Source organism: Diceros bicornis, chromosome 16 (genome assembly GCF_020826845.1).
Source record: "Diceros bicornis minor isolate mBicDic1 chromosome 16, mDicBic1.mat.cur, whole genome shotgun sequence".
In the NCBI taxonomy this organism is placed as follows: domain Eukaryota; kingdom Metazoa; phylum Chordata; class Mammalia; order Perissodactyla; family Rhinocerotidae; genus Diceros; species Diceros bicornis.
The window spans coordinates 53,179,872-53,201,714 of record NC_080755.1 but is presented as its reverse complement, the minus strand read 5'-3'; the positions used below and the strand labels follow the sequence as shown (position 1 = coordinate 53,201,714).

Below are 21,843 nucleotides of genomic sequence, written 5' to 3'. Positions count from 1 at the left end.
ATCCAAAAATTAATAACTTATTTAAGGAATTATATCTGTATCATCATTCGAGTACAGAGTTAAAGATAAACATTTATGCCCAAAAGAAGCTGTGATATTTTTCAGATGGTCAATTAAATTTCTATATAATTTGGGCTTTGTTTAAATGTTTTTAAGTCATAGCAAATGGTCCCACGGTCTTAAATGGTTCCAGATGGTTTTCTGAGCACTGTAAGGACTCATCTAGCTTTTTAGAGAGAGGTCTCATCCTTTTTTGTACTTTGAAAAGTATAGTCTCAAAACAAAACCCCATTACAACCAACAAGAACAACGACAAAGCCATATGCTTTTCAAAGCAACCTTTTTATGTACTCAAAATTCTAAAAATGATCAAAGCTTTTTATCACAGTGGCTATTTTTTCCCTCTGCTGATTTTAGAAAGCCCTAAATGATTCTTCATTTGGTCACTTGGTAACTGAGCCTATCTGAAAAAGTGCAAGTTCCTCTATACAGATCTTTCAACTCGCCCTATCTGACAATAGGAAATGGAGGCTGCAAGGCAACCAAGTGTACAGATGGCCTCTTAACAATTCTGACACAGAGGCCAGATCTGCACTGTTAGCTGAAGAGCCACAGGATTATTTGTATATCCCACAAAATCAAGCATAACATGTGAAATGAAACATACTGAAAGCCTGTCTATTCTGGGTAAAACATAAAAATTCTCTCATTTAACCTTCATAATAGCTCTGAGAGATTACTTGCATCTTTTTTTTTTCATGAGGAAACCATGGACCAGAAGTGCAGTGTTGCCTCAGACTAGTAAAACTGGTGGGAGGATCAGTGCACACTGCATTTGGTGTGGCTTCAAAATCACTACAAAGTACAGGTTGGCATTAACTGTATGTGGTGCAGCACATACAGCTACTGCCACAGCTCCCTAAGACATGACCTGATACTGCAACACAGAAGCTAAGGTCTCAGAGAGCTGGGCCACCTAGGAAGAAGCCACATGTGGCTGAAATGCTGTGGTCTAAGGATCTCTACAGATCTTTAGGTAGCTCAAGATAAATCATTTAATACTGCCCACCAGTACAGGTATACCTTACAACCAAGATGTTACCAATCAGATGTCGCTATCATGTGTAAAGAATGACATCCTCATTCAACACATACACTTTTGAGATCTCACTTCCGGAATGGCAGAGTAAGGACCTCTGATACTCCACTCTTCCATAAAACCAACAAGAATCCTGGCAAAAACTGTCAAAATCAACTTTTTCAGAACTCTGGAAATTAACTGAAGGCTTGTAGCAATCTGAGGTGTGTTTAAAGAAAAATAGCTGAATCTTTTAAGAACAGGGAGCATTGTGGCATTTTATCTTGCTCTAATTCCATCTCACTTTCTCCAGCTCTGAAGTAGCCTTGTAAACTAACAGTCTTGCAGCTACATTAGCTATGAACACCAGCAGCCTAGCAGCCACTAGAAGAAGCATGGGTTTGGAGCTCTCTAAAACCCCATTCCCAGAGAACTGTCTCTATTTGACTATCTACAGCTTGAGCCCACTCTGTGTTAACACCTGCTTACCCACATTCATTTGTGACAATCAATCAGTGGCAACTGTTTAAAAACTCGGCTGCCTGAGGCAGCATTACCAGTTGGGGCTAACAAGAAGCTGACCAAGAACTTAACAGGAAAAACTGGAGAGTAAGATGTCCACAGGGAGCTTTGAAAAGCTTTGATATATTCCTGGGAATCTAGAAGGCCATGCTCGTGTCTAGGGCTGTATGTACGCCCAGGAAAGACCTGAGAAGGTCCTAAACTCTCACTTGTGGCTAACTCTGAGACTCTGTTTAAGGAGGAATTGAAGACCTAATACACACAGAAAACAAATAGCAAAATGGCAGAGGTAAATCCTACCTTATCAGTAATTACAGTAAATTTAAATGAATTAAACTCCAATCAAATGGTAGAGATGGGCAGAATAACTAAAAAACCATATAGTTGGATAACTATATGCTGTCTATAAGAGACACACTTTAGATTCAAAGACACCAACAGGTTTAAAGTAAAAGGATGGAAAAAGAGGTACCCTGCAAACAATACCCAAGAGAGCTAGAATGGCTAATAGTACTATCAGATAAAATAGACTTTAAGACAAAAATTGTCACTAGAGACAAAGAATGATATTTCACAATGATAAAAGGGTCAATCCATCAGGAAGATATAAAAAGTATAAATATACAAATTTTCAATCTTTCTACACTAACTCTACATTTTGTTATGACTATCTTCTTTTTAATTTCATATGCAGCTAAATAAGTTTAAAAAAATCAACATTGCTAGGAACTGCTAAGTCAATGGTCTATAAGACACCCTTTACATCAATTAAATTTAAAATCAATAATGACATTTACAGGAACATAAAATTACTTATGTTTGACTGATTTTAAGAGAAAATACACTTTTCCCCCCGCCACCCCATATCCCCTCCAAAGAGCAAACCTCTGTCTTTTTCTTCTTCACTTTCAAAACTTTCTCTTCCATCATGTCGTGGGCTAGATGGAGAACTGTAACTCTCTGAAGATGTTTCTCCACATGTGTCATGTCCAGATCCAATGTCCAAATTCACATCTAAAAATAACAATTCTATTTTTTAAAAATCATGTTAAATAGTTAAATTAATTTCTGAAGTGAACCATTAGAAATTAGTTACAGCTGTAAATATTCTTTTTCAGTTTTCCTACAATCACCTAAAAAGCTAGTCTTTGACCTAGGTAAAAATTATTAAATCACAATTTTAATTAAAAATAATTGATAAACACATTCTTAAAACAAAAGGCAGAGGAACAAGTCAATCTTACTGACTTCAAAAAATCAGTTTAAGGTTCTTTGTAGGGTCTGTCCAATAATAGCACCTTGAGCCAAGAAGTCTAGATATTTTAACTCCTCAGAGTTTGTTGGAAAATTCATTCTTTAAAAGAACTCAAAAACAGAACTGACTGCCAAAAATGATTATTCAGTTACAATTACTATGTCTGAGTATTTAAAAAGAGTAAAATGCTTCCCATCTAGTAGAATAGCCCCTTGAGTTCTGCTCAGCAGCCAAGCAGACAGTGAGGTGGGATTGGGGACAAAGTGCAGAACCTGTCATGATCAATTAGCTATATCTGTTTCGAGCACAGAGGAGAGATTACTGGTACACCTAGTACTGGACATTCCTGCACTGGTCCAAACTTAGGGAACTGTCCTATTCACTTCCGTAAACCTAGGAGCTAGCACAGCTTATGCCTTGCAGCAAGCATTCAACACATGTTTAGTGTATAAATCCCCATATAAGGGATTCCAGAGGGATCTTAAGAACTATATATGAGTGAATCCCTTCCACAGCAACCTGGTAGAACCAATAAAATAACTACTAATCACTTGGACAAAATATGTGTTAGAGAAAAGACATGGTTTGCGTAATGAGCAAGTTAGTTGACTAATCTGTCTTTTGACGGGAGTAAATTTTAAATAGTGTTAAGATTGTTAAAGATGACCTAGCCTAGCCCAGCCACTAAAATGGTAGATGAATACTGAGAAGAATAAAGTCATTAAGAATGCAGATGTTGCTAGTTCCTTTTGGGTGATAAACTGCCACAGGAAAACTGCACAAAGTCTCATGAAGCTATAAGAAAAGTGGCAGAGGAGTTACTTGGGCAAGTAATAATTTTACAGAAAAGTAACCCGGAGTATACTTATACACAGTAATGGGTTCTGAATTACCAGTCACAACATGACTAAGGAAAAGGACGCAAGTCAAAACCAATGGCTATCTGAAGACAATCTAATGTGCCATAGTGGCCAAACAACCTGGCATTATTAAATTGGACTAATGAAAATGAAACCTATAAAACTGTGGCACATATGGAAATTCTGCACATAAATATTTCAACCAGCATATGACAAAATGAATAATTTAAAGATCAAGAAAATCAAAGATTCAATATGATAGTCTCAAACCAGAAATGATGGGCTAAAAAGGAACTACTGAGTAGAGTGAGTTGAGATTTGCTCACTAAAACTCGGACAATGAAACTACAAGTGGAATCTTTGAAACTTCAAAAAGTCTCAGAATACATTAAAAAAAAGCAGCTATTTCTCAGAATGACATAATTTATAAAATGATTTTCTTTAGATTAGCTAGTAAATATTCTAATCACTAAATTGTCATATATTAATTTGCAGTTTTCAAAAAACTAAATACATAAATCTAAATTTATACTAAACATAATTTTCTCTTTTTGATGATCCAGAAGGTGCTTCAGAATTGTGTAGGGTCTTTGGAATTTTTATAATCAGAAATTATGTAATCCTCTAGAATCAGATATAAAAGGTATACAAGGTGAGGATGAAACAATTACGTCAAAGGATACCCTAGAAATCGCACTTGTAAAGAGAGATATAAACTTTTTTATTTATCTCTCAAAGAGTAAAAGGTCATGCATGTTAAAAACTTTCAACATTAGCCACTTCTCTAACAATAAAAATTCTGGTTATTAGTATTTATGAACAAACAGAAGTTGTTAAGTTGTTAAATGGTTAAGAACCATTTAAACACATCAGATGACAGAACCACAATGGGTTATTAAAGAAAGTTGGAGACCTCTAAATCACTGTAATCTTTTAATAGAAATTGAGAGGTCAACCACCTCATTCCCCTAAACGTTTTGGTGCCACAATCAGCAACAGAAGAATGGGGTGGAAGAAATGTGGGTGATATGCTGGGACAGAGTTTTTAATGATGCAGATGAGGTAATGCATACATCTCATTAGTAGAGAGATTTAAAGTTTGAGGTTTTATTTTATTTTTTTTTTGTGAGGAGGACCAGCCCTGAGCTAACATCCAATGCCAATCCTCCTCTTTTTTGCTGAGGAAGACTGGCCCTGGGCTAACATCTGTGCCCATTTTCCTCCACTTTATATGGGATGCCGCCACAGCATGGCTTGACAAGCGGTGCGTTGGTGCGCGCCCGGGATCCGAACCGGCGAACCCCGGGGCCGCCGCAGCGGAGCGTGCGCACTTAACCACTTGCGCCACCGGGCCAGCCCCTAAAGTTTGAGGTTTTAAAAGTAAATACACTGCAAAGAACACAGATGACAAATAGCAGACTGCTTTTTGGAAGGAGACAACATGGATGGAGGCAGTGAGGGATTTCTTTTGTTCCCTTTTGTACCTTCAGAATTATAAACTATATAAATGTATTATTACTCAAAAAAGAAGTTAAATTTTAAAATTAAAAATAAATAATACTAGGGCCAGCCCGGTGGTGTAGCAGTTAAGTTCACGTACTCCACTTCAGCAGCCCAGGGTTCACCAGTTTGGAGGCTGGGCATGGACCTACGCGTACACTGCTCATCAAGCCAAGCTTGATGAGTGGCGTCCCGCATAGAGCAACTAAAAGGATGTACAACTATGACATACAACTACCTACTGGGGCTTTGAGGAGGGAAAAAAGGAGGAAGATTGGCAACGGATGTTAGCTCAGGGCCAATCTTCCTCAAAAAATATATAACTAAATAAAATAAATTTTAAAAATAAATAAATTAATTAATTAACAATACTTATCTTAAACTAGAATGAGTTAAAGATCCAGACAACCTATGAATCAGAAGAATCCAATCTTTTCAGCTTCAACATAGTATCCATATTTTGATATGTATGATTGATCCATAAAAAAAAATTATTAAATATATCTTGAGTTTACTGAATGCTTAAAGGGTAATTCAGATTCCTTCAAATATTAAGGTGATACCTTAATATTCCAAAGAGAAATTAATAAAGAGGATCTTTTTTTAAGTTGAAGAAAATATCTGAGCTACATTTGACATCAATGAGACAAGATGCAGAAAGTACATTTTATTTAGTCATATTCTATAAATGTAAATATATATAAATCGGTGACATATATAGAGGACAAAAATAGATTGAATAAGGTTTACCTTAATCAAAAATCCTGAGGTTGTATTTTCATAATATTTGAAAATAAAGAGGTAAAAGAAGTGGAGCTTGAGATGTTATTAAAAAATTCTTGAAAACCTATACAGCGTATGTTTTCTTCCAGCTTATGGAACACCTATGTGCTCGGTACTAGCTAAGTGCTTTTCATATGTTACCACATTTAATTCTTACAATATGGTGAGGTAGGTACTATTCCTGTTTTACAAATGAGAAACTAAGGCTTTAGAAAGGCCACGCACATAAGAAACTGGCGTAGTATGAGATTCAAACCCACATCTGTCTGAGACCAAAGTCCACGCACTGCTCCTCTGAGAATATGAAGCTAAAAAGGAAAGGACTGTTGCAAACTTCTTTGGTGACCAGTAGATCCCAAATTATATGAGAGATGAGACAGAGTGGTCTTGTGAGGGTGGTATATGTTTGACAAGAATTTCAACGGAAGACAAGAATTTCAACGGAACAATGACCTGATTTAACACGTGATTTAGAAGACAAATTAGGTGGCAGTGTAGAAAATGAACTAGAAGGAGACAATGATAGAGACAGGGAGACCTGGCAGAAGCTAGTTTTAATCATCCATGACAGAGACCTTTTGTCTTCTTTATTTTAGTTTTTTCCTTCTTCTTTTGGCTGCCATCACCACAGGAAACCTAAAAGAGTGTACAATATACTCAAAGAACATGGGTTTTTTTCCATGTCATTTTTTCCCCTAAAGACAGCTCAGTTGATTCAGTGAGTTGGCCAGATGATTTCAGAGTCAAAATGTAACCGTATTTCCTTCATCAATATTCAATTTTTCTAAACAAATGTACCCCTTAAAAATATACTTCATTAAAAAAATATATTCTGGGTTTGTTGCATCACAACTGAATGTACTAACATTTGACTAAAATTTAAATTTAAAAAATCCTTATTTGTGGGATCAGTCCAGTCAACAAATGTGTTAGGTACACACACAGATAAAACATCCCCCTAGAGGTCTGTGGGCTTTTATTCTTTTTTTTATCTTTACTATTAATAGTAAAGGTAAACATAACACAGAAAAGTTATCAGTGAACTAGCAGAAGGGACAATTCTCAGTCAAATGAACACAAAACCTTTCACCTAAAAATAAAGGGACCTTAAATCAACGATGAGTAAATGGAAATCACGCAAGTCTAGTACAACAAAAATCTGAGTGTTTAAATTCCTCTAAAGCCCCATAAAATTCCACAAAGGTCAGTCATTAAAACAAGATTCTAAAAAAATGACTTTACACAGGAATGGGTACAGGCTTCCATGAGGGTGACTAAGATCTTTCAGGTCGTCTGGACCTCTGCTCTGGAGTAGGGACTGGCTTGAGAAGGAAACCAGTGAGGAGACTGCTGCTACCAGAGGAAGGAAAAGGAGGGTAAGTGTAACTGTGGCCAAGGAAATGTCTGCCTTCCATGGCTGAATCCTATTTCCTCCATTAACACTTCAGAACTGTTTAATTCAGAAATTGCTATTCACAGCAATGCAGGATAAAAGTATAATATCAGGATTTGACACAACAGCTCAATACTTACTATAATAGCTATCACACTGGGTATATTTAAGTGATGGGTATTTGAAAGAAAAACTTTCTTACCTTTCACAGAACCACCATGGGCATGCTGAGGAGTGGAGAGTCTAATACCATTTATTCTACTATTCAATCTGTTGTCAGTTTTCTTAATTTTCTCCCTAAACCAAAAGTATACGTGTTATCAACATTTTTTATAAGGTTCTCTACAGAACACATTAAGTACAGTATTACTAAAATTCCCCTCAAAAATTTTCTATAATTAAAAAAAATTTTTAGTAAGGTATAATCTAAATCCAAGATTCACACTTTGGTGTACAGTTCTGAGAGTTTTGCCCCTCCAAACTGAATATAATATTTGACAATAGCTTTACTTTTATCACCTATATATATTGATTATTTTGAACTAAAAAAATAAAGCTCAAAAGTAAAAATATAAAGAAAACTAATAGGAAAATACTATTTATACTACATAAACTAAACATGCCCATAATCAAATGCTACATGTTCTCTTTTCTTCCCAATTTCTATTACTGGAAACATTAAATTGAACCCACTTTTCTATTTGTGGCTTTCCTTTCTTCTTATTTATTGAAGATAAGCTTCGTTTTTCAGTTGAATGCTAGTGGAAAGAATAAAAAGAAATCAAACAGACTAAAGCTGAACCACAGTCATGTAGGTATCCTGTTATTCTCATATCAAACATTAAAATGATACATTCCCAGTTGTATATTCTAATACATTTTTATTTACAACCTATTTTTCGAAGTTATCTACCTAAAACACTAAAATTTGCATATTCCTGACAAATATTTAGTATTAATCATGAGAAAAATATCTATTTTGTATTTTGCTTTAATGGATTTGTATTCTTTCTTCTGACCACAAAATAAAACACAGTCAAGTATCTGGTATTTGCTATAGGTTTACTACTATTCTTTTAAAGTTCAGGTTGGTAAAACTGCAATACACAATTTTGTCAACTCGAAGAAGAAAAGGTGTAGGCATTGAAGTAGAGAGAGAAAAAGTATAATCAGATGGACTTTCAAAACAGGCCATTAAGTAAGTATGAGTAAGATAACATACAATTTCTTAAAATATGCTTCAATGCTTTAGTTCATAAAAACACATTCCAGTAAAGGTTAACATCTGGATTTGAGGGTGGGCCAGAAATAATAATCAGTTTAACAAATCGATTTTTTAGAGAGAAGGTTGTCTCCATAGCTGCACCAGCATGTACTTACTCCCCGTGTCTGTGATGCCATAGTACCTAAACACACTAGAGAACACTGTGCTTTCTGATTACACCAACTCCTAAGAAAGCAAGTATCTCCTAATTACATTCAGGAGTGCCGGTAAACTGGCCCAACTACTCACGACAAAAGGTCAGTTTCAAAACTCACATCACCAATAGCAAGATGACGATTGAAATGTGAATAATTCTTTCAAAAGCAAAACATTTAGCATAACAATTTAATGTATCTCTGGTTAGAATCAACATTTTAGGCCTCATATTAAAACATACTACATTTCTGAGCAATAAAAGTAATCTAAATGTATTTTCAGGTCTCAGAAGAGCCTAGATCATATTACCTATTGAGTTTAAAGTCTAACACTGAAACTTGCCTTCATTCCTTTTCACCAGATACACTATCTGACATCATAATGCTTATAGAACTTGACTCTTATAGAGTAGCAACACTTTAACTATATGGCACGAAGACAAAACAAAGCCCCCAGAGACCTGGTCAGCTAAGGCCACACAGTGCTCCGGGTGCTGAATGGTGGTGCAGCTTTGCTTCCTCCAATCCACAACTCCATTCTGCTCAGAATATTGCACGGTGAGCCCATCCAACGGAGAACAACTTGTACCAGTAGTGCTATCAAAAGAAAAGTTTATACAAGTATGAAAATCCATCCTCAATAATCTAACCTACGATATCACATAACGAAGAAACCACAGTAACCCTTCTTCAGTACATTAATTTTTTTAATATAATGCCTAGTGATAGCTCTAAGGGAAAAAAAGTATACTATGAGAATAAACCAATACACAGGTATCTTATCTATTTATTAATACCTGTCTCTCAGGAGACTAATAACAAATGCACATCCTGTCTTAGACTCTATGCTATGGTCATCCTGTACCACATACAGTTGGGGTATCATCCCAGTCTTGAGAGAGTTGCTGACTAAATACTGTTTCTCTCACAGGCAGGTGAAGGGACAGGATGCTGTGACTGAAAACCAAAAGAAACAGACAATAGAAAGAGACCCAAAGAGAATCCAGAGGATGAAGTTATTGGACACAGACTTTAAAAAATAACAGTGCTTAACATAGTCAGTGACTCCAACAAGATTGAGAATTTAGAAAGAGTACTGGAAAATACAAAAAAGAACCAAATGTAAATTTTAGAATTGGAAAATAAACTGAAATTAAGAACTCAATGGATGGGAAACAGATGAAAAAAATCAGCCAAGAGGAAATTTGGTCAGAAGAAAATCATCAGATTGGAGCACTGAGAGGAAAAAAAATATGGAAAATGCAAAAAAATTTAAGAGACATGTGGGACATGGTGAAAAGTCTAACATATAAGTACTCAGGAGTCTCAGCAGAGGGAGCAAGAGAACAGGGCAGAAGCAACATCTGAAGAGATGATGGCTTGGACTTCTTTAAAATGAAAAGGTACCAAGCTTCAGACTCAAAGAGCAGAATTCATTCAAAGAAAGCTACAAACATATCATAGCAAAACTGCTGAAAACCAGACAATGAGAAGAATCTTAAAAAGCAGTCACAGGGAACAGCACATTAACTTCAACAGAGCAACGGTAAGACTGAAACAACGGATGCCAGCTATCTTAAGTTTGAGTTCCCCCTAAAAGCAGAATCTGGGATGACTCCATTGATTTGGGAGGTGATCCGAGGAAGCAGGAGCAAGGAGTGGGGAGATTGGAATAGGTAAGGAGGACAAACCAGTGTAAGGGTCCATTAATGAGGTTGCCACTACAAGCAGGAGAGGCTCAAACTGGCTAGGACCTCCCAGAATTATCTACCCAACAGACAGGAAGCTGGAGCTCCTCCATCAGTTGGGGGGTTGACCCTAGGCAAATTAACTCCCTTGCACTTCTGGACTGTGCTTGTTCAAGGGCCAAGCAGGCCCCAGAGAATGAGCAAGGGCCCTCAGGCAGAAAGTGGAAAGTCTTCTGGCATGTGCTTGTGGTGGGACAGCATTAACATGAGGGGAGTCAGCAATCACATAAATTTTATGTGATTTTCAGCAGAAATCAGAGCTGGGATGACAGGATAGGATGCAAGAGACCAAAGGCATTAGACCAGAAGACAATGAAACTATAGTTTCTAAGTGCTAACAGACAGTAACTGCCAACCTAGAATTTTATACCCAGCATAAATATCTTTCAAAAATGAAGGTAAAATAAACATTTTTTTTAGATAAAAACAAAGTGAATTCATCACTGTCAGATACGACTACAGGCAGTGTTCTTCAGTTAAAGAAAACAATCATAGGTGGATGCTCAGACACACAGGAGGGAATGAAGAGCAATAGAATGATAAAACCTAAACAATTTGTGAAAAAAGGTTTCATGACATTTAAAATACAGAGAGAATTAAAACACACAACCTCTACAGTTTATAAGCCCAGAGGAGATAAACGAAGTTACAGTGATCAATGGTCCTCACATGGCTTGAGAAGCGGCATGATCACTATCAGAACTTCATAAATTGAAGTTGTGTAATATAATCTCTAGGGAAACCACTAGAAGAGTCGAGAAATAAAGTATAACTATCAAGGTTAATAGAAGAGAAAAACAGAATAAAAAACCACCCAAATGAAAGAAAGGAGAGAAAAGGAAACACAGAAAAGGTGGGACAAATAATAAACAAATAGTAAAATGGTAGGATTATAGCCAAATATGTTGGTAATTAAATTAAATGTGACACTGATTTAAAAATGCACAAAGACCTTTATGTTTTAGGAATTAGACACCTACTTCACAATGGGACTTTTCCCGGTATGTTTCTTGTGGATTATGGTGTGCTGTAACACATCTAAAGTAGAGAGAAAAATAATTTATTATACTAAATGCTTCTGCAAAAATCCAAAATAATGATGCTACTAATTTATGTGACTACAACAGTGTTCACAGACTGTGTAGGGCACTTGTAAACATTTTTCAATACAGAAAATTCCTTAAAGAAGCAATTTTTCAAGGACACAATAAAAGACTGAATTTCCTTAAATATTCTCTCAATGTGTTCTACCTAATAGCAAACTGATTTTGTCCAAAACTATGCAAGTCTAATAGGAGTATGCCACCGCAAACTGTAACATTCAATTTCAGGCTCTCTTTTTAACCATTAAAAAAAATGGGAGTGTCTCAAATATTCAAAAAACACGTTATCTATTAACATAACAAACACCCATGTACCCACCTCCCAGATATCACTGTATTTGCCTCCTTTTTTTTTTTTTTAAGAAACAAAATATCACAGAAACAACTGATAGCCTTCCTCCATTCCATTCAACTCCTTCCCTCTACAGAGGTTAACTAGTTGAAATATTCTAGTGCATGTTTTTATTTTAACTACCCATATATGTATTCACATATATGCACACATATAGTGGTGCTGGTATGTTTGAATATACTATAAATATCCTTCATTTTAACTGCCACCTAAGACGACTATGCCACAATTTATTTACAACTTTATTAACATTTAAAACATTCAGGTAATACCCAGGTATTTGCTATTACACATAACACTGCCAAGGGCACCTGATCCCTGAGCACACTGACAACGATTTTCATAGAAGCAGAACTGCTGGGTAGCAGCATAAAATTAATTACCTCCAACTTTACTACAGTGTCAAATTTCTGTCCAAAATAGTTGTACCAATTTATACTCCCATCAGCAGTGGATGCGAGTTCCCATTACTTCATATCCTTGAAAATGTTTTGCCAATTTGATGAGTGTGAAATGATATCTCATTGTTTTTAATTTACATTTTCTGGATTACTTGTGAAACTGAACACTGTTTAATGGCCATTCAAATTTCTTTTTCTATGAACTACCTATCTTTTGCCCATACTGCCATCAGACTGATTTTCTCATCGATTTTTAGGAGAACCTGTCTATAGTTTGGATGTAGTACTTATCTGTAAATATGCTGCAAATGTCTTCTGACTATCTGGTTTCTTGTCACATGTAAGTTCTAATTTATAGTGGAAAGATCTCCACTTCCGTCATGCTCCACCTTGTTAAGAAAGCCTTCTCTTCCCAGATTATTAACATACTAAATTTTACAGTTTATACATTACATTAAGTTTATATGTTACATTTAAGTTGTTATTCACTTGAAATTTTTGTGTATGATGTAAGTAAGGATCTAATTATATAATATTTTTTTGATTGGGGAGCCAGCCAACACCATTTATTGAATAGTCTGTTCTCTCCCCAATTATTTGTTATGCCACCCATCACATTCCAACTTCCCATATGTCTGTTTCTCAGGTCCTTAATCTGCTCTAATGGTCTGTTTACCTGTCCCTGTGCCAGTTAGCAGGCAGAATGACTTATTCTAATAACTCAACATTTACCTTCTTCTTGACTTGAAGCTTCTGAGCTGTCTTCTTTTAAGTGTTCTAATATCTTAGAAGTTTTCAGAGAGGATTGTAAGTTATCTGCGGGAAGTATTCAATACCATTAACTTTTTAGGAAAATTATAATAGAGAGATAAAGAGAACAAATGTAATGCTTACTTTTCCCCCAAGGAAGATGAGAATGGAGGGTTAGTGGTAAAGAGAACACTTCTGCTGGTTAGGACCTTTAAGACAGCAAGATGACATAGCTCCCAGATCACTGGACTGAGAGTGGGGACCCTGAATCATGGAGCCAGCTCTCCCCAGGGGACTAGGGGAAATTTCTTCACATCTGTCAGTGCCATGTGCTCAAGTGCGAAATGAGGAGACAGACTTAGATTGGTGCTTCTCGAACACCTGTGGTAAGGTTTTTTTTCTTATTTAAATTTCCGATCTGTTGTGGAATGTTACCTTTGTAAAATACAGTAATAATGTTGTGGCAATGTCAAATTGCTACACAAGCCTCTCCACGTCTACTCTCAGTTTCTGTTCCTCTATTGCAAACTAGTGACAAGCAATTTGTGGACGAGCACTGACTCATGGACACATTTTGAGAGCACTGCATTACTTCTCCATTAAAATACAGACCAGTGGGATTCCAGAGTTCAACATTTTAAGTTATTTAGGAGTTGAACATTTGTTTTCTCAGTTGTCAGGATATGAAATGTTGCTGTCATCCCAGGGGGAAAAGAAGTAGAGCTGTCATTTTTTCAAAAAACGAAGTGCAAATGAACTCTGACAACAATGTGTTCTCTGGTGAAACAACTCGGACAAGCATGAACAATATCCTGACCAGATTTTCTACAATCTCAAAACATGTACTTTAATACATTATTTTAATTTCATAACAATTTACATTGTAAAACAAAATCTACCAGCCTCTTTAGCATTGCTAAATACTGCCCAACGCTCAAGATGAGTTTACTATTTATATACGTACTACTCACTTGGGTGAGTTTTCCTGGGCAGTCTGTTAATCTGAATGGGCAGTTTAACTTTGTGCTTCAATGCCTTTTTAGAATTAAACAGATGCTATTTATAGATAATTCATTAAGAAGTACTTACACTTGGTTCAAGCAGTAAGCACTGGTTGTTAAACCTACACAGTTCTCGAATGATCAGTATTCTCTTTAAAAACAGATATTGCCACTATTCAAACATAAATTTAACCCTGGAGTTGTTCATCTTGTCTTAGTCATCTCATGAAGGGTCATTAATTCTAACTACTACTGTTTAAAATATTCAGGGCATATATATCCATATATATATACGATTAGAGAAACTCTAAAAGTTTACCCATATGTTATAATATCCAATCATATTTTTTTTTTTACCTCTTTCTCCCATCTCAAATTGAGAAAATATGCATTTTCTTTCCCCTTTAGGTCAGGCAGACACAACTTTGTTGAAAGCAGAAGGAAAGATTTCAAAAAACAAAAAAATACACAGCCACTTGCCATAGTGGCTGTGCTTAAAGTTAGCAGAAATTCTCCTAAAGCACACATATTTTGTTACTGGCAAAATATTTGTTAAAAAAGGCAGCTGAGATAGCTGTGTATACAACTAGACATAAGGCAGACTGTGACGAGTGAAAGCAAAACTGAACTACAGGAACAGAAGACAAAACTGGGAACCCTTCAGGGAAGAAGTGATCCTTCAGTCGGGTCTTAACACAGGCGTGATTTTAACAGGCTGTGACAAAAGGAAGGATATTTAAGTGCAGGTACAGAATGAGCCGAGACACTGGGACAGGAAACGGCAGTGAATGCCAAGCCTGAGGGATGAGAAATGAGGCTCCTGGCAAATATGCTCCTGGCAGGGCTTGAATTTCATACCAAACTTTTAAGGTTTTGAATAGGGGATTAACCATCTAATTGATTCCTGAGATAATCCTGTGATAGGTTAAAGTACACTGAGAAACTAGAATCTGAGAAAAGAGCGAGGCTTTGCACGGTTTATGCATGAAAGAAAGGCCTCATCAACAACAAGCGGATTGGTAAGGAGGGGTAAAAAAGGAAGTTGCCCTTTGTCTAGTATGGCTCAGCCTTTAAATGACTGAATACTGAAGAGGAAAAGTGAGAAGAGGAAGGCTGAGGTTTCCAGCCCGAGAGGCTGGGAAGTTCATTATGGGAACGCGGCATATGGGAGGAAAGGCAGATTAAAAAGGCTATTCATTGTGCAACCAGCATCGTAGCATCTCTACGACGCATCAGCCAGCTCTGTCAAGGAACTTAAGGATCCAGTAGGTCCATGAGTTTCACAGATTCTTGGCCTCTGCCTTGGTATCAGTTTGTTTTGTTACATTAGCTTTTATACATTATTTTCTTTAAAACTAGAGTATAAAATTCATTAAAAACTACAAATATTTCTTAATTGTATGCCACTCTTCCTTGACTTTAACTAAAATGACAACCCCATACAAGATGGCATGGTAAGGCAAGAAAACCAAGCAAGAAAAACATCAGATTTCTACAGAGAAGCAGAAGGATGCTTACTGAGGCTGTGTAGAGGGTCTGATGATATGGACTGAAAAAAGCTGTGTACTTTCTGACTCTGTAGAAAAGCTTGTGATGAAGTTGAAAATAGCTGCCTGCATATGAAAAGAAAAGAGATTTGTTAATTTCATGTAAAATAAATCCACAAGAGTCCCAGTTTAGACTGTAAAGCAAACTTAAGGGGAGTTTCATTCAGGTATAAAAAATACACTGTTTTCCCAGGGAAAAGAATATTATTTTCTAACGTATTTCCCATAGAAGGAAGTGAATAAAAGTCAACAAAACTTGTTTGCAAGAATATAATAAACAGGCTTATTTTTAATTTAGTATAATTTACTGGTAAGGTTTCAATTCTGGCAAAAAGAAGTGTATTATTTCAGCCTTTTGCCCAAGTGGTCCGATAGCCACCTTTCTGCTCAGAAAAAGAACCGTGATTTCTTTACTCTTCTTCATAGGTGTTACGTTTCACCATTTGGCGGTACCATGAAGGAACCTTCCCACCCTCTGAGACTGGGAAGTTTGGAATGCAGTGGTCAGGTTAGTTACAAGTATTACTACATCCTGAGGCATGACTAACTGATGATTCATTTCACTGTGTATCACGGCATGATTCTAAGCTGTTATCTTTGAAAACCAGCTTTCCTCATATTTTATTAATGTAATTAAAAGATTCCAACTGGAGGTCCTCCCTACAAAAGGAACCCTGCAAAAAGAGGCACAGTTACAGCACAGTCTAATGGAAAGTTTACTCATGGATCTGAATATAGCTCAACCACTTAAAAGCTGAATCACCCTAAACAAGTTATCTAGCCTTTCAACTTCAACTTCCTCATAGGGAATACTACCAAATTCTTCAAGGTTATGACACTAAATAGTATTCGTAAATTAAACTGTCACACTGCTCAACATACAAATCCCCTTACACTAATTTTGAAGTTAATCACTTTAAATGCTCATTTAAATTTTTTAATTCTTAAATTTCTCCCCAAGGTTTTTGACTTATCATTCAGATGAATTATAAAATCATTAAATACCATATAAAGAGATGGCCCTTATGGGTAAAGTTGCCTTGTACATTAGGCAAAATTGCTTCTTGATACTCAAATGTGGAGGTAAATATTCAATAGGAAGACAAAGGGGGGAAATGAACAGATGGAAGAAAAATTGAGATATGATATAAAGAGCTAATCTAAACTTCCAGGTTTGAACACACTACCTAAAGCTGGGGATTAAAATCCAAAGGTAGTAGTTGGACCTATTGCCCAGTTACATTTACAAATCAATTGGTCAAAAGTACAGGCACACCTTCAATTCAAGGCTTCAGTCCCAAGAGACAGCCCAGATACCGCCAACAACACCAAATACCATCTGCATATCCACTCTGGGAACATCAAGCACTGCATTTAAGCCACACCTGAGATAAAGGCATGGGCTTGAAATCAGCATACAGACTAAAGTCAAGGTCCATTAGTGCAGGATGCAATTATACTTATATTAAAAAACCAAAGTGGCCATAAACTACTTAATGAATTAGATGAATAAGAAAAACAGGATTACATTTTGACATGACAGAAATCTTCCAACCCCAATGTACACTTCAGTGCCGTATTTTCATTTTCCTCATTTACAATGTATTTGGAACTAAATTCCGTGTGTCCTGTACCAAACCAATCTCTACTTCACTTATAAACTCATATCCTATTTCTCACTTCCATTTCCCCCTCCTTTATAACCGCTACATTTCTTAAGTGACATGAATGACAAATGATACTCTAAAATTCACAAACTGGGAAAGAAGTGTTCTCCCATCCTATTGATGGTGTTGAGACCACAGGTTAGCCACAGAAATGAACCAAAGATTTTTTTAAAAAGGGAAGTATTAGAATAAAAGATTTTTAATATAGTTTTTGAAGAGAAAAAGTCTTTCTAAGCAGGACACAAAAACCCTGAAACCATAAGGGAAAAGACTGATAAATCTGACTACATAAAAATTTAATTTTTATGGTCAGGAAATAATAACAAACAGGGCTCCTTTCTTTAACAAATAACTCTTATAAACCAGTAAGACCAATAAAAAAGTGGAAAGGACTGAAAAGGCCATTCAAGGGAAAGTGCAAATGGCCACTAAATACAAATTAAAATGAGACACAGTCTTCCTTTTTGAGACTGGCAAAGAGGAGAAATTGAGAATATTTTATGACTATTGAGGTGTGGAGGTATAAAAACAAGGCTCGTGAGAGTATCAAGTGTTGCTACCTCCTTAGAAGCAATTTGGAAATATTGCATATTAAAAAATGCATAACTTTTGACCCATTACAATTCTAGAAACTTATCTTACACATAAAGGTATCCAAATGTGTTAAAAAAAAAATGTGGACATTCACTGTAATATTGTTTGTGGTATTTTTAAAATATTTAGGAACAACCAAAATAGCCAAAAAAAAATACTAGTTAATTTAATTATGGTGCAGCTAAAAGTGGAATATTACATAGTAAATAAAAACAAGGCAGCAATCTTTTTACATGTACTAATGTGTTACCACGTCCAATATATTTGTGAAAAGAGCAAGTGGTAGAAAAGTGTGTATAGAATAATTTAATTTGAACGGTAAAGAAAATACAAATACATAAATTCAGGGTGTTTGCACACACAGAATTTCTGGAAAGTTACATAAGATTTTAAAGGAAGGCTACTTCTAGTGACTCGATCTGAAGAAAGCGAAATTAGGGACTTTTCACATAAAACCATTCTTTGCATTATTCACAATAGTTTGAATTACACCTTTATAGTAAAAGGCTATCTTAACACACACACACACACACACACACACACACACACACACACACACACACACAAAGATCATCACTGAGGAGAACCCTAAAAGCCGTAACAAGGAGTCAGACACAGACTTCTTAACTGTGGTCTTGGCCAAGAGCCAAGCTTCTGAAAGTGACTCCTTGCGAATGTATTTTTTCCTTCTGAAAACCTCAAACTTACAGAAAAGTTGCAAATACAGTAAAAATATTTTTTTTTCCTGAACCATACATAGCTGACCTGATGCCCCAACACCTGGTAAGACAAATTAGTATTTTCTACAAAGACCTTCTCCTACCATCAGTATCAGAACACTGTCACTGATAAATTATGACCTCCTAATCCTCAGACTCCGTTCAGTTTTGCGAATTGACCCCCAAGTGTCCTTTATACCACAAAGATCCAGTTCAGAATCCTCACTGCATCCAGCTCCATTCCTCTCTAGGTCCTCAGCCCTCCCTCGATTCCATGGCTTTAAGAGGACAGCACAGGTATCTTGTGGAACGGTCACAATTTGGGTTCGTCTGATGTTTCTCATAATCAGATTCATGGCAGGCATAGCATAGGAGTGAGGCTGGTTCTTTTGCTGCAGTCTATTGTATGGTGGGCAATTTTTCCTGACCTGTCACTCATCAAGTTCACTTTACAGGAGTAAAGTGGCGTCTGTCAGGCTTCTCAGCTCTGAAGTTATTCTTCTTCCCTTTATAATTAATAAGCATTATTTTGTGGGAAAGGACTTTGATACTGTAAATATCCTATTCCTCAAACATTCAGTTTATTCATTTATTATTATTTATTTCAACATGGACTCATCGTTTCCTATTTTATTCAATGTTACTAATATTATTTATTTTGATGTTTGATTTGCCCCAGATTTGACCCCGGAAGCCCCCTTCAAGTTGGTTTCTGTGTCCTTTTGACCAAGCCACGTTTTTTGAGCACTTCCTTGCTTTCTGACACAACAGGCTCATCCTATACTTTTCCCACTGCAGACCTGCAATCGGCTTTTCCTCCAAGGAGACCCTAGCTCCGTTTAGGGGAGAGTGGCATTAGAAGGTAAGATCTGGACACCAGGTATGCACGTTGCTACTGGGGTGTGGCTGCTTTCAGACAGTTTTAATGAACAGAGCCAGGAAACATATGTGTACACACACACATAGCCGTATTTATTTCTCTACCTACCTATAAACACCGAAAGTCATGAGTTTGCACCAATATTTTCAATTCCAATCAGAAAACCAGAGTTCTGGTTTTCTCCTTTTTCCACACTATAACTCCCTTCTCCAATAGAGAGAAACCTAGTTCTCACTATTTTTAATGTATTTACTAACTAGGTCAATCCCCCTGTAGTAATCTATCTCCCATTGTCACCGCTGCTCCCTTCCAACCCTCAGGCAGATGCCCTCCTGACCCCACCCAAGCTCCAATGCCCTGCCGGGCCACCCCTCACTTACATGCCCTCTGAAACACTGTGCCAGGCCCCCACCACCATCACCCATGAGCAAATGACTTCCTCACCCCACTCAAGTCCCTCCATTAGGACACAACCTCTAAACCTGATGCTGCTGTCTACCTTGCTCTGTCCCACTGAATTGCTTTAGGACTTAACTGTTCAGCAGGGACAGGGGAGAGAGGACAGGAGCTGGCAATAAATCTTTAAAAACGACAGTCATACAAAGAACCTGGCACTGGTATTACTAAGATGACACCACAGTTCAGCATATCTCCTAGAGCACATATGCATCCAGTTTTAAAGTAACTGTCTAAGCTGAAGAATAAATATCTGAGAACATGGAAGAGTATCTTAAAAAATAGTACCAGGAGTAGGAAAAACCAGATCTGCCAGTCCTTAATCAATTATAAAGCTCAAATAATTAAAATGGGATCCCAGAACAAGAATGACAGATTGATGAAATGAGAAACACCAAAACATGTTCATGTACCTGAGAGGCTAGGATAAAGAATCATACAGGAAATCAATAACATAGGAGAGAACTCATTGTTTGGAAAGGGAAATAAATTTAGATCCTGACCTTATTTGGTGTAACAAAATAAATTCCAAAATGATTAAAGGAAACAAAAAACAAAAACTATCCCACACACAAAGAGAGAGAGAGCATTAAATTTTTTTAAATAAATGAAGAACATGCAAGGCCGAAACTCAGAAGTTACGAGGTGACCAGTCATTCTCACTTCTATTCCCCAGGCTCTTCTTCCCTAGAGACGAGCCTCTTTACATTTCATTGCATGTTTTTTCAGAGATATTCTACGCACACAAACATGTATATACCCTTTCTTTAAAATAGCAACATTCTGTTAACCGCTCATGTCTTGCTCTCCTCCAGCACTATTTCATGTACCTTTGCTATCGTTCTTTTTTCAGTAAAGTTGCATGGTATTCCAGTGATGAACATACCATGAGTTAACCAAGTTCCCATCACCACGTAGCTGTTTCTAGTCTTTTCTAGTCAAAAAATACGCAGTAGACATCCTCGAACATTCATCTTTGCAAATAAGTGGGAATATACCTGTAGGATAAATTACTAGAAGTGGAACTATTCCAAGGTTATTTGCACTTAAGTTTTGATGTTGCTAAACAGCTTTCCATAGAATTTTACCAAATTACGCACCTCACCACCAAGAATACCCGCCAAACTTTTTCATTCAACAGGTTAAAAAAACCTCAAGGTTTTAATTTATATTTCTGATTAGGAGCATCTTTCATATGTTTAAATGACACTTAAAATCCCAGTTTCTCTGTACTATTTGTTCATACCTGCTCCCATTTTTCCCTCTGCTTTGGACTACTGGGTTTTATTCTCTTATTGATTTTTAGAAGAGTTTTCTTTTTATTAAGAAAGAAATTGTTACAAGTATTTTATTCTGAACTTGAGGTCTGTCTTCACTTTATGTGTATTTTCTTTCTTACATCATGCAGAAATTTGACTTTTGAGTATTCCATTTATGCTTTTCTTTAATGGTTTCTGGGTATTGTGTGATATTTATAAAAATCTCTAAGACACACATTATAAATATGATTTCTTTCTTGCATTTAAGTCTCTGAGCCATCTAGAGTTAAATCTGATGTAAGGAACGACATAGAGTTCCAGCCTCATTTTTTTCCCATATGGCTACCCAGAGGTACCCAACATTTAACAATCTGCGGATGACTTTCTAATCATGAAAGAGATGTACAGGAACATAGAATCAAAGACTGAGAGACCTAACATAATATTTTAAACTTCATTAAAAACAACATATTTAACTGAAAAATACTATATTACTAAAGATAAGTTGTTTCTATTGATATAGATTTCATTTAAAAATCTAAAGAAAACCACTAAG

General features: G+C 36.4%; 1 protein-coding gene across 3 annotated transcripts in view; it reads right to left on the bottom strand.

Annotated features, from left to right (window-relative positions):
* ZCCHC2 (zinc finger CCHC-type containing 2) overlaps positions 1 to 21,843 on the bottom strand; it is a 55,137-nt gene that overhangs the window by 6,011 nt on the left and 27,283 nt on the right. Inside the window, exons 6-12 of one of the 3 annotated variants that reach the window (XM_058557263.1) lie at positions 15,684 to 15,778; positions 13,147 to 13,230; positions 11,539 to 11,596; positions 9,272 to 9,407; positions 8,085 to 8,149; positions 7,594 to 7,688; positions 2,486 to 2,614 (exon numbers count right to left, since the gene is read on the bottom strand). In XM_058557263.1, the coding sequence (XP_058413246.1) occupies positions 2,486 to 2,614; positions 7,594 to 7,688; positions 8,085 to 8,149; positions 9,272 to 9,407; positions 11,539 to 11,596; positions 13,147 to 13,230; positions 15,684 to 15,778 (662 nt within the window). Of the gene's footprint in view, positions 1 to 2,485; positions 2,630 to 7,593; positions 7,689 to 8,084; positions 8,150 to 9,271; positions 9,408 to 11,538; positions 11,597 to 13,146; positions 13,231 to 15,683; positions 15,779 to 21,843 lie in introns of all 3 variants that reach the window. The other 2 variants (XM_058557264.1, XM_058557265.1) reach the window with 2 other exon arrangements.